Source organism: Arvicanthis niloticus, chromosome 22 (genome assembly GCF_011762505.2).
Source record: "Arvicanthis niloticus isolate mArvNil1 chromosome 22, mArvNil1.pat.X, whole genome shotgun sequence".
NCBI classification, from domain to species: domain Eukaryota; kingdom Metazoa; phylum Chordata; class Mammalia; order Rodentia; family Muridae; genus Arvicanthis; species Arvicanthis niloticus.
The window spans coordinates 10923126-10936626 of record NC_133429.1 but is presented as its reverse complement, the minus strand read 5'-3'; the positions used below and the strand labels follow the sequence as shown (position 1 = coordinate 10936626).

Sequence of the window (13501 nt, the reverse complement as noted above, 5' to 3'; positions counted from 1 at the left end):
AACATCTGTCACTGGCTAAACCGATGGGATGAATGAGAGCTTGGAGCAACACATGAACTAGTGAATGAAAGGAAGAAATGAAGGAAGCAAGTGATGTAAGTGTCCTGGAAACCTACATTAGCTCTGCTCACACAGCATCCATAGTTACTAATGCCAACCAATAACACAAAATGCAAATGCCTTATGTGTGCTTTTAAAGCCTTAAGACAGTGCAAGATGTTTATACTCAATTAAAAAAAAAAAAACATAAAAATCCCTATTCACCAAAGAGGCTAGGTTCTGAATGCGCCATGGGAAAACAGACTATTCAAGTCAGAAAACAGTCCCAGAAAGACTTGGACTTCGGCCTGAGGTCTAAAGTAAAAATTAAAAATATTTATGTGTCCTACATTCCTCCATGCTGAAGCCATTAAAACAGGATTCTCACTTCACAAGAAACAGACCGTTGGCCTCATAAGGACTTGTGGAGAGAAACATCTTCAGGAGCTGGCAAGAGTTCCACATCCAGTCCTCGTGGTTGCCTTCAGATTAAGCCTGTGTAGTTTGTACTGAGATTTTAAATCTCCACAGTGAGGACTGGTATCACTTCAAAGAGTTATAATCATCAATAAGCCCCCACGTCTCAGTTAGTGTGGTGAAGCACTTAGCGATCAGATAACTGCCAATAGGAAAAACAGTCAGAGGAAAACTGACCACAATGCCTTTTAAAAGAAAGCATAGGGAGGTATTGTTCAACGGTTTCAATTTGGAAAGCTGACACAGGAAGATTGAGAATTGGAGGCTAGCCTGGACTACATAGTGAGATCCTATTTAAAAACACATATCAGTTTCATGCTTCTGGGGTTTGTGGTGGCCAGCAGGTACCCAAGTCTTGTATATTATTCTGTAAGGGAAAGGGATCAGGAGGGTTAGAACATGCTGCTAACGGGGTTTCTCTTTGGGAGAAATCCCTTTGAGGCTCAGTGAAGGGTAGACTGGAGAACAGAACACAAATGTCAGGAAAGAAAAGAAAAGAAAAAAACAGTTAAAGGATCACTGCTGTGGTCCAGGCAACAGGGCTCTGAGAGGTTTGTCCCACTGACTTGCAAATGGATCTATTTTCCAAGAGGTGGTATTTATACACAGCTGAGTTCATGAGAGTATCTCTGGGATACAGCCTGAAACACATCACCTCTGTGCTATGCCGGGAACGGAGCAGTACCTCTGCAGCTCCCTTAGCTCTCCTCTCTGAAAGGTTCTTTCCTTCCCCGTGTTTGGTTTCTCCGTTGTCTCTGGATCCTAGTTAATGTCACCTTCCTTTACTTTCACAGTTTCAGCTGTCAACTCTGAAAACAGCAGCAGCAGGCAGGCAGCCGCCAGCACCCCCTGACTCAGAGCTGAGTGTTAAATTTTCAGCAATTTCCCAGACTTGCTGGCAGCATGATAGTAGTTTGAAATTAGCCAAGATGCGACGATAAGCCACCGAGGTTGCCAAATGCTGTCTGTCAATCGAGGCATTCCTGCCAGCCCCTTGAGAGCTAGTTATCAGACATTTGCCAGACGACTCTCACACATCTTTACCTCTGAATGACTGCATTCAATTTCTATCATTTCGCTGGCTTCTGGAATATAAGTATTTGACTCAATTCCTATTTATGGTGTGACTGTTGACTGTGAATGTTCTAAAGACCTGGCCCTGGACTGAGCACATTCTGGAGTGAGCACAGAGAACAAAGACGCTCAAAGCCTTTCCTCTCACTGGAGAGGGAAGAAGGTAGTTATCACATAGCCAGATCAAGCAGGAAAATGTTACAAAGAGGGGCTACGGTACAGTGATAGTGCATGCAAGGAGAGCTGACCCAATGTGAAAATGGGCTTTGAGGAGGCTTCCTTGGGGAAGGAGAAACCTCATCAAAGGAGAAAAAGCAGGGGACATATATTCTATATGGATGGCCTGCAGGCTGCCTTTGTAGCATGTTAGTTAATTTTTCCATTGCCCTGACAAAATACTCTTACAAAAGCAGCTTAAGAAAGGAGGGGTTTACTTGAGCACACAGTTTAAAGGCATAGTCCATCATGGTGGGGAAGCCACAGCCCAGGAGCCTGAGGCATCTGCATCTGCAGTCAGGAAACAGAAAGAGAAATGCTTGTGCACAGGAAGCAGAGTGATGAGCACTCGTGCACAGGAAGCAGAGAGTGATGAGCACTCGTGCACAGGAAGCAGAGTGATGAGCACTCGTGCACAGGAAGCAGAGTGAGGAACACTTGTGCTCTGGAAGAAGAGCGAGGATGATGAGAGCTTATTTGTGCCCAGTCCCTTCTCCTTTCTGTTCAAAACATAATCCTAGTCCCATGAATGGTGCCACCCACAGGCAAAGTGGCTTTCCTCTCCTCAATCAACCTCATCTAGATAATCTCACAGTCATGCCCGTAGATTTGTCTCCAAGGTGATTCTATAGCCAATCAAGTTGGCAATCATTCTTATCCATGGGTAACTTATTCTGCCCTTGAGTCGGCATTTGTAACAACATTTATAAATGACTGTGATGTGGATGCTTTCTGGACCACACTTTGGAAATTACTTCTACAAAGAACATACAAAGCTGCCTAGCGTTTAGAAGTGTGCATATTGTATTATCTAAGCCCACTCTGGAAAGGCAACCCTAAGCCAGGTTCTGCACTTGCCTGCTCACTGAGACTGTGATTCCCCCGGCCTCTCCAATCCTGTTCATTTTGACGTTTTCCTCACCTGTGAAATGAAGTGTTGGGCCGTGTACTCTCAGCTCTTGATAGCTCCAAGGCCCTGAGAATCTGATTCCACCCTCTCTACAGATGCACTTGCCAGAAAGGTTACGTGGGCGACGGCCTGAACTGCTATGGAAACATCATGCAAAGACTCAGAGAATTAAATACTGAACCTAGAGGAATATGGCAAGGACAGCTGACCTCTTTCATCTCGATACTTGGTATGCAAAGGTCATCCTAGAGGGTAGCACTTTCAGCCCTGGGCATCTGCTAGAGACAGTAGGCAGAAAGGGACAGACAGGCGGGTGCACTGGGACTAGTCATAGTGGGGACAGGCCATGTGGATGTGATGGCAAGGAGCAGACAGCTGTTTCCAAGGAGACAGCCATTTGCCAGGCAGACTTAGAAATGGAGGACAGGGTCATAACATCCCCATAGATTAAAGGACTAGCGGTAAGAGAGACAGCCACTGATATAAAGACTGTCCCTTTTGTCCTTGACATCCTGGGTTTTTCAAGGATGAATAGATGTTAGCTGAGAATGGAAAAATCACTAAAGAACAACTAAGAAAGGAGAATCACAGTGGTGCCCATGTTCAGCAGGGAAGATGTCATCTGAATTCTGGACCAATCTTGCTTGTGTGTACCCTCAGTTAGAAGCTACTAATTAACCAGTAGTAGTGACATATTCTCTCTGAGCCCTAGGCAGTGTAGAAACACAGCATGCTCATTCATTTACAAAGGCCTCCTACAAACAATTACCCCACATCCCCCGGGAGGGCAAAATATTATAGTCGATCAGAGCACTCAACCAAACATGAATTTGTACAATCAACAAAAATGTAAAACACAGACCTGACCAAACAGAAACCTTCAAATATCAGCATTTATGTCAGAATTGACCAAGTAAGCTGAAAAGCATTTCCCAGAAGGAACACAGTGAAGAAGTCTGTTCGTGCAGGCCAGTGCTGTGTTCTCTGGATAATGTTTTACTATGCCTTCTCTGTGATAGCCCGAAGGCCTTTACGAGGCCTCCTAGGAGTAGTGGCTTGAGCTTGAAGACAATCTTGCAGCAACTCTACCTCCAGATAAGAACTCTCCTGACATTCAGTGAGAACGGAAAGAGACGCTGTGTCCTTTGAAGAACTGACCACATGCACAAACATTTTTCTAGACAGAGTCCTGCTTACCTTGTACCTTCCCCAAGCATCTTGCTCCTGTGTGAGAGCACAGAGCCTGTTCTTATGTCCCAGCACCCCCCGGGGTGATGGAAACTGACCAGCTGGAAGGCTTGCAAGGCTCAGGGTAGAATGCAAATGTGAGGTCCTCTGTTCAAATAGTCTGCTTTTCAAGAGAGCTCAAATGAAACAATAGGTCTTTTGTGGGCTCCTCTGAGCTGCCTTTGGAGGTGGAGACAGCTCAGCAAGCCGGGCACATGATCAGGGATGGTGGGACTGCCAAAAGACATCATCACACCCTGCCCTTTCATGGTACAGCACCTAGAAAGCCACAGCTATGTATCCTGGGAAACTCCTAGAGCATTCTGGGAGTATGTGAGGCCAGCACATCACAGTACCATGTGCTCTTGGAGCGTCAGCTTACCAAGGACACCCAGAGCAATGAGAAGAGAAGACATAAAGGGACTCGGCCTGACATAAGACACAGTGAACAGTCTCATGTCCCATGTACCTCTGACCCACCCATGTGACATTTTCTTTCTGTGTGTTTGGACTCTTAAGACAGAACTTATGCCTGGCCACTGAGCAATCTGGGACCCTTCACTGTGCTGCTGCCTTCAGACAAAGGACTAAAAGGGGTTGATGTGAGTATCTAAGATAACCCCGTCTGAGGGGCCAATATGAATATCCCAGTAGGCAGTATCTTATTTAAAGTGAGAAACCACTATTACACTCAAGGTAAGGATGACGAGTGTCTTAGTTACTGTTCTATTGCTGTGAAGAGACACCATAATGAAGAAAGCTTATAGTGACCGTCGTGGCAGGGAGCATGGTGACAGGCAGACATGGTGACGGAGTAGTAGCTAAGAGTTTACATCCTGACCCACAGGCAGCAGTCTGAGAGAGGAGAGAGAGAGAGAGAGAGAGAGAGAGAGAGAGAGAGAGAGAGAGAGAGAGCGCCTGAGTCTGGCATAGGCTTTTGAAGCCTCACCCCAATGATACACTTCCTCCAACAAAGCCACACCTCCTAATGCTTCCTAATCAGTTCTACCAACTGAGAACCAAACATTCAGACATATCAGCCAATGGGGATGATTCTTATTCAAACCACTACATTCCACTGCTGGCTCCTATAGGCTCATAGCCCTATCATAATAAAAAACACATTCAGTCCAACTTCAAAAGTCCCCATAATCTTCACAGTCTCGATAGTTTAAAAGTCCAAAGTCTCTTCTGAAACTCAAGGAAATCTCTTAACTGCAAACCCCTGTAGGTTTAAAAAGCAAGTTACATACACTTCCAACACAGAGAGGGAGGAAAGGGACAGAGGAAAAGCCAGACTGAAACACTGCACAGCAAACACCAAATCCTGACTTACATGACTCTTCCAGTCTCCCATTCCTTCCATTCTTGTTGACTGCCACACACTTCTCTTTCCTAAGCTGGTTCCATGCTGGGTCTGCAGTGCTATTTGACAGGTATCCCAGGGCTCTGCATCTCCAACTTTTGGGGGTCTCCAATGCAATCCAGACTTTACATTCAGAGATTCCCAGAATGGCCTCTCTGTGCTTCCATTTAAGAAGTCTCCTGCCACATGCCGGCAGATCTCCTTAACCATGGTGGAAGCTTCCATAACTCGTTCACACCTGTATCTTGCTTGATAAAGCCAGAAGCAGAGCTGCCCAGTTCTTCTGCTTCCTTGGGATGGAATTGTTGCCCTACTTTAATTACATTTGCATGAGGGATGGTTGGTAGATGGTTTTCCTTGCTGAACAAGCTTTCTGTCGTGAGCACTTATTCCCCTAGACTGCCAGTTGGTTCTGACAGGAGGTGCCCTTGGGGTAGACAATAATGCAACGAGCAGCCGTCAGACTGGTTTTCTAATGCTTTAATTCCACACTCGGGGTCACACACAATTGTTGTGGTTGAGGAGCGGACCTCCTCTTCCACTATCACACACAGACAAAAGAATGTAACTGCTGTGGCTAGTATTCCTAACAGAAGGATAGATAACATGTCATTACAAGACCTGACCAGCGCGTCTCAGGCTCGGGCTCCGACGTCTCGGGATCACCTCTTTGCATTCAGCGAGTCTTGCTCCGACGGCTCGGGTCAGTTCTCTGGGCCCACTGATGATCAGTTGGTGGTCTGTATCTCGTTCGTTCACTCGTCGGGCTGAGTGGAGTCCAGACCGGCGTGGAGTTCACAGGCAGGTCATTTTGGACCGACTTTCCTTCTCTGGTCAGGGTTCTTATACTCTATCCTACCCTTATCCATCCTTAACACTTTACTGCAAATGTCACACTTCTTAATCTATACTCAGGGCTCCTCTGCTGATTATCTCTTCCCAGCCTTGGCTGGGCTGGTCTTATCTCTTAGCCTGGATGTCAGCTGCTTCTCCTAGCTGCTTCTAGCCTGGCTGTCAGTAGCCACCTTACATGTTCACTACACTTTCCTTTTTACAAGTTGCAGGATTAGCTGGGTGAGGTCATGCCCTGAGGTCTCCACTCCCTTTATTCCACTAAGCTTTCAGCATTGGCCTTTCTTTAATTTTTTTTATCTCTTTGAACTTAGGACTTGGCTAGAATGTTAAATCTCCTGATGCCTCTTTTCTCCTCCAACTGGACATTTTGCATTTTCCCATTGCTCCCCTTGCTTCTTACCATCATAGATCTGCATAAGAATGACCACTAATAGCTATATGATCCAGTCAATACTAGACTGTCTTGAAATCTCCTCTGCTAGCACCATTAGTCCAAACCCTTTAACTTAACCTCCAGCAGAACATTTGGACAAGGACAAAAATGCAGTCACATTCTTTACCAAAATATTATAAGAACGGCCTCTAGGCTACTTACTGAATTCTCTTGAGCTTGAATTCCACAGTCCATATTGCCCTCAGCTCCTACTAGGATGACCCATTAAGCCCTGATTAAAGTGGTCAACTGCTTTTCTAATTCAGTCTTCCATATTTCTACAACAAGTAGCATGGTCAGGCCTATCAAAGAAATACCCCAGGACCTGATACCAACTTCTTAGTTACTGTTTTAGTGCTGTGAAGAGACTCCATGACCAAAGCATCTTGTAGAAGAAGATTTAATTTAGCACTTGCTTATATTTTCAGAGGGTGTGCCCATGACTGTCATGGTGGGGAACATGGTGACAGGCAGGCATAGTGCTCGAGCTAAGGACTTACATCTGGGTTCACAGGCAGCAGGCAGAAAAAGAATAAGATCGTGCCAACGTGGGCTTTTTAAACCTGTGAGCGGGAGCTGGTGAGATGGCTCAGTGGTTAGGAGCAGTGGCTGTTCTTCCAGATGTCCTGAGTTTAATTCCCAGCAACCAAATGGCGGCTCATGACCATCTACAAAAGGATCTGATGCCCTCTTTTGGTGTGCATGTATACATGCAAACAGAACACTTATACATTTTTTTTTGAAAAATATATAGATAAATAAATTTTAAAAACAAAGCCTGAGAGCTTGCCCCCAGTGACATACCTCTTCCAATAAGGTCATATTTCCTAATACTTCCTAAACAGTCTACCAACTGGGAATTAAACATTCAAGTATATGAACCTATGGGGGCCACTCTCACTCAAACCTCCACAGTGGGTTTTTAAGTTAACATATGTTTTATTTTAAATTAACACATAATCATTGTGAAATATATTCTGGTGTGTATAAATAATGTGTAATTGTCAAATTGGAATAATTGTTATTTCCATCCCCTTTAACATTTATCTTTTTGTGCTGCTAGGTACTCTCAGTATTTCCTGGAATATGTTGTTTCTCTAAATTATAGACATTGTATTATACCATAATATAATTTATAGTATATATCACATACTATGTAACACCAGAGTTTACTCCTCTGATCTGAATTATGGTTCCCGTTGTCTCACTGCTCTCTCTCTGTCCTCCCCTTGCTTGCTTCCTTGGCTCAAGTGACTACCATTGGCACTATTTCCTTCTAAGAAATCAACTCTTTTCTCATCTGCACATGAATGAGAAAATATACTATTTAATGTGCCTCTCTACACAAACAATAAATGCACACCTCAATTTAGTTTCTCCCAATGAAAGGATTTGTGTATCTAGCAAGACCACTACCAGCACTCTAAAATGCCCTCTTCCAGACATCTGTCTTCCAAGAGTACCTTCAAAGCTTCTTAACATGCAGTCATGTGATGGATACAATTTGTATAATGCAAAACTGCTCATTCCGCACAGAAGACTTAATCTAGTACATTAGCTGAGTACTCAGTTACATCATCAAGAATGGCAACAGTGACCGAAACAGAAAGAGGTCTTTTCAATGTGCACAGCTGTTGTCTGAGATGATGTCATGGAGAGGGGATGAGAGCTATATCTGGCAGAGGTGTCCCGTGGTGATGACATCAATACAGTAACTCTATTTGGTCTAATATAACTAGTGCTTGCCAATTTGTATAAAAGTAGGTTCTCCTTCATCCAAGATGTTTTCTGAAAAATTTTGCTGCCTTCAATCAAAGTCCACTATGTGGAAGGCTCCATCAAATGCATGCACCATCACCATTCATCCACTGTGATGAGTCTGTCTACTGGTGACTTCCAGAGATGCCCTGTGTCTCTTCTGCTGTGGAAAAAGCTCATCTATATCTTATGCACTATTTGGGAGTAGAGTGTTCCCTTTTAATATATAAAATTTATGGAGAATTCATTAAAACTGTATCTGTTGATTGTTGATTATGGAGAAATAAAGGAACAGGTTTGGTCCCATAAATGTACTATTCAAATGTATCACCATTCCACTCTACCTGTTCTTAATTTTTGACTGTCTGCTCTTTAATTGTGTGAGGTAAGTACATTTTCTAAAAACTTAGGGTGGTACACACATGTAATTCCAGCACTTGGAGCTACCTTCTCCTTTCATTTAAAACAAAAATAAAAACAAAGCAAATACAAAAAGAACCTTGAGAAGCTTTCATTCTGGTCCTTTTTCCTAGATTCATCTATGCCAGGTACTCTCCATCTCCCCTGCAGCCATTGCTCTACTCTCCACACCATGTCAGTTCCAGGGTGTGGCATCCCCATGTCTGGCAGTGCACTGGGCATCAGCTCAGACCCTCCAGATTTCCACTCTCTTTAAGACTTGTACTCGCCTGAAACATCACCTATGTCTGATAGAGCCCCGTAGTGCACTCCAGCTTGGGTGTCTTTGATGACGGATGAGGCATGAAATGTATTATAACACTCATTTTCTTCAGACATCATCCCAGCTTGTTCTCTTTTCTTAGGTAAAGGAGCTCTTGATGGACAAAGAGGCTGCTCAGTACTTTGTGAGGCTCCACGTCATTGCTGGGCAAATGAGCACGGAGCAGATGTATAACTCAGACATCTTCTATACCTTGACAGGAAAGTCAGGGGAAATCTTCAACAAGGATGAGGTCAGAATTTCTCTGAATTTCACTACACCAGGGCAACACCTGGATTAGAGGGGCTTGGGTGAACTGTCACAGAAAGGGACTGTAGTGTTTGATTTGGGTCTAGCCTGAATTAGCTTTCAAGGCAACCATCACTCAGCTGCCACTGTTAATCCTACAGATGCAAGCAGAAAGAACACTGGCCCAACTCATCATAGCCAAATTAATTAAAGCAAGCAATTAGTTAAAACAAGCTTTTCACGGTCTGTCTCTCTTTCTAAAGGCAGAGTTCAAGAGATAAGAACTGGACATGAGTGTGATAAGGCTTTTACAGCTCAGGAGTAGGTGGGTTTCAAATGGGGGATTTGGCAGACAAGTAGGCGGGGTTAAGAAGGTAAGCATAACAAGTTGGTCATGACAACCTCCTGAAACAAAGACATGGTTGCAAGATGGTCACAACAAGGTAGTCACAACAAGGTGGCCACAACAAGATGGTCATAACAACAGGTGGTCACAACAGGATGGCCATAACAACAGGTGGCCACAACAAGGTAGTCACAACAAGGTGACCATAACAAGGTGGCCATAACAACAGGTGGTCTCAACAGGATGGCCATAACAACAGGTGGTTACAACAAGATGCTCATAACAACAGGTGGATACAACAAGATGCCCATGACAATAGGTAGTCACAACAAGATAGCTATAACAACAGGTGGTCACAACAAGATGGCCACATAACAAGGTGGTCACAACAGGGTGGTCATAACAACAGGTGGTCATATAACCTTTTGAAACAAAGACATGGTTGTTGTTTCCTAGAATAGGTGGTACAGAACCATCTGTAATTAAGGTTACAGGTAGGTCATAGCCCAATCCTTGAGAAGCAGAAGTTTAATCATAAACAGGAATGAACCTAATTTGTCTTTATTATAAGATGGCTTTTAAGCCTAAGATGGAGGCAGGCTGGTTTGTCACCACCATGAAGACAAAGTGCTATGAGCCTGCTTCCCAGAAGTCCTGGTTCCAAACCCTGAGCATTCCTCTTACAAAAGGAAATGAATGGCGTGTGTTTGGTTTGGGTTGCTAGCAATGATCCATATTCCCCCTTTATTCAGCCAGCTTTTTTTTTTAAAGTCAGGCTACCTTGCTTCCCTTTATAAACTCTTTTTGTGTTTCTATTAAGCTGGGGGCATGTGATTAAGAGGTGTGTATGTATGAGTTCTGTCCTAAGCTGTCTGTTGCATTTCACTTAGTATCAATAGCTGGCAGTCTCCTGGGTGTTCTTTCCATGCTAAGCCCAGGTGTTGATTTGTGTTATGTACAACTCAGGAAGCAGATCTCATCAGAATCCTTGTTTTCCCTATGGGACAGTGGAGAGGTCACATAGAAAATATCTGAGCCAGGGTTCAGGTGTGGGTCTGACTGGTACCAACCTGCTATGCTGTGTATGTAAGTATGAACGATAGATTCAGCAGAGCAGTGTAGATATGACACAGCCATGTGTATGTGTGTATATAGTCATGTATTCATTCATACTTGTTGTCTGTAATGCTTAAGAGTTGCATGAGAGAGAGAAAAACGCAGTTACTCTGTTATGCATTCAACAAATGCATGTATTGTGCACCGTCTGTGTGAAACACATTCAGCCAGTGGTTCTCAATCTTCCTATTGCTTCGACCTTTTAACACGTGTTGTGGTGACCATAAAATTATTTTGTTGCTACTTTATAACTGTAGTTTTCTTACTGTTATGACTCATAATGAAAATATCTGCTATGCAGGTTTGTGGGTCTGTGTTTCACCTCACCGCTGCTCCAGGGAGACACAGGCTGGGTGGGGCCAAGGCTGTGGTTCTCCTGGGCACCCAGACACCATGAGGGAACCATGAGGAGCTGAAAAGGGGAGGGGAGAAGAAGGGGGAAGACTACAGCCCAGTGATGAGCCATGGAGCTGTGGGGGATCCAGCTTAGCTCAGGGTGAGCGTCAGGAACTCGGAGGTGCCTTCTGCCACAGATTTGCGTGGCCCAGCTGTGTAACAACGGCTTTCCCCCATGATGGTCCTTGAGGAGGGAGATAGTCCTTGCTTGTCCAACCTGTTTATTCACAGTGAAGAAGGTGTGTACAACTTACTCAGGGTGGACCAACAGAGTTTAAATACTTTGTGTAAGAAGGAATGTCCAGGAAGGAAATCTTATTGGCTAAACCCTCTAGGCCGGCTCATCTAGATATCTCATTAGCATGGAGAGTTGTTATGATTCTCTTAGTGGGATGTCGTGGTCACGTGCTCCAGGACAGGAATCTGATCAAGAACAGACTCAAATGCCTACTATTCTCGATTATGAGAATTGCTGGGTTCCTTAATCTACTCAACCTTACCAGTTTTTCTGTCTGGTGACTCCGTTCTACTTGCCCCACACAGGATAGCTGATATGTGACCCCCATGAAAGGTTCATTCAACCCCCCCAAAGGTGTCATGACCCACAGATTGAAAACCACTGTATTAAAGTGAGAGATATATTTATAATCAATTGAATTGTTATACCCTAGTGGAGCTTGCAGCTTATTGGAGGAGAGCCTACACTGACTTGCCCAAATTTTGCATGTGATACTCATCAGTGATCATGTGATAGCCATCAGTGGTCATGTGATACTCATCAGTGGTCATGTGATAGTCATCAGTGGTCATGTGATGGTCATCAGATCATGTGGTACTCATCAGTGATGTCATATGCTATCTTATTTGAACTTAGTGGAAATGATGCAAGATGGGCCAAGACAACACCTTCATCCTCATGTAAGATCATGTGATTTCTCCAAAGTCACACAGCCATGGGACTTCTGACTTCTAATCCCAGACTTGTTCTTTCTAGGCCACCATATTAATTTTATTTATTTACTTTTCTTTCTTTGGTATTTTAGGACAATCAACTACAGCTCAAACTTTATGGAAGCAAAATAGTGAAAATTATCCAGGGGAATATAGTTGCTTCAAATGGGCTTGTACATATCCTTGACAGAGCCATGGACAAGATAGAGCCCACATTTGAGAGCAACCCCCAGGTGAGACAAGTCAAGTACATGAGGTCAACCCATGTCCACCCTCTTTGCTGCCTGGAGAGTCACATCTAATAAGAAAGTGTTTGCCAGAATTTAGCCTTCATTCTCCAAGGAGGGTCTCAAGCTAAGAGAAAGCAGGGTGACTTGAAATTTTTCAGTAGACTTCTGGGTATTTCTGCAGAGAGAAAGGAAGGCATGCTGGGGTGGGAGAGATTGTTATGAATTTTTTTTTATATAAACCTCACCTCTGGCCATATCAGACAATCCTGCCTGATGCCATGTTGTCATGGCAATTCATTCCTTGTGCTTTGTGGAGGACAGTCATAGTTGTAATGGATTTCTTATTTCTGATCTGCCAGATATGGTCAGAGACTACTGTATAATGCACAGGTTTGGATGACTGGTCAAATCAAAACAGTTGCATACTAACTAGCGGTCGGCTAGGTCCATCATACAGACCCACACTTTCATCTTGACTCAGCCATGTCTCTTAACATTAAGGTTCATATTTTCTAAACCATTTTTTTACTGACTTTTGAGCAAAATCTCTCTTTTCAGCAAACCATCATGGCGATGCTACAACCAAGATACGGCAAGTTCAGATCTTTGCTAGAGGTACGCACTTTCAGACATTCCAGAAGAGTCTGGTTAAGGCCTTTGTAAAATCAACAGCGAGGCCAACTTTAAATGTTTTCTGACAACTACTTCAAATATTACTTTCAGTGAAGAAGAATGTAACATTTATTTTCTCAAATGCAGAAAACCAATGTTGGACAAGCCCTAGATGAAGGTAGTATTGGTGGACCATACACCATTTTTGTTCCAAGTAATGAAGCATTGAGTAACATGAAGGCTGGCATCCTTGATTACCTCCTTTCTCCAGAGGTAGAGTATCCCACTTACCAACGGACTGCATCAGCATCACTGTCTCAGCCTCTGTCCATTCTGACATTTCTTTTCTTTTTTTTTTTTTTTTTTTTTTTTTTGGTTTTTCGAGACAGGGTTTCTCTGTGTAGTCCTGGCTGTCCTGGAACTCACTCTGTAGACCAGGCTGGCCTTAAACTCAGAAATCCGCCTGCCTCTGCCTCTGCCTCTGCCTCTGCCTCTGCCTCTGCCTCTGCCTCTGCCTCTGCCTCT

General features: G+C 43.9%; 1 protein-coding gene across 3 annotated transcripts in view; it reads left to right on the top strand.

The window, feature by feature from the left end:
- The window catches only part of Stab2 (stabilin 2), a 170818-nt gene that overhangs the window by 38134 nt on the left and 119183 nt on the right, over nucleotides 1-13501 (top strand). For all 3 annotated transcript variants that reach the window (XM_076919878.1, XM_076919877.1, XM_076919879.1), the window contains 6 exons: nucleotides 2812-2945; nucleotides 4463-4545; nucleotides 9180-9329; nucleotides 12227-12367; nucleotides 12923-12979; nucleotides 13124-13249. In XM_076919878.1, coding sequence (XP_076775993.1) covers nucleotides 2812-2945; nucleotides 4463-4545; nucleotides 9180-9329; nucleotides 12227-12367; nucleotides 12923-12979; nucleotides 13124-13249 — 691 coding nt within the window. The remainder of the gene's footprint in view (nucleotides 1-2811; nucleotides 2946-4462; nucleotides 4546-9179; nucleotides 9330-12226; nucleotides 12368-12922; nucleotides 12980-13123; nucleotides 13250-13501) is intronic.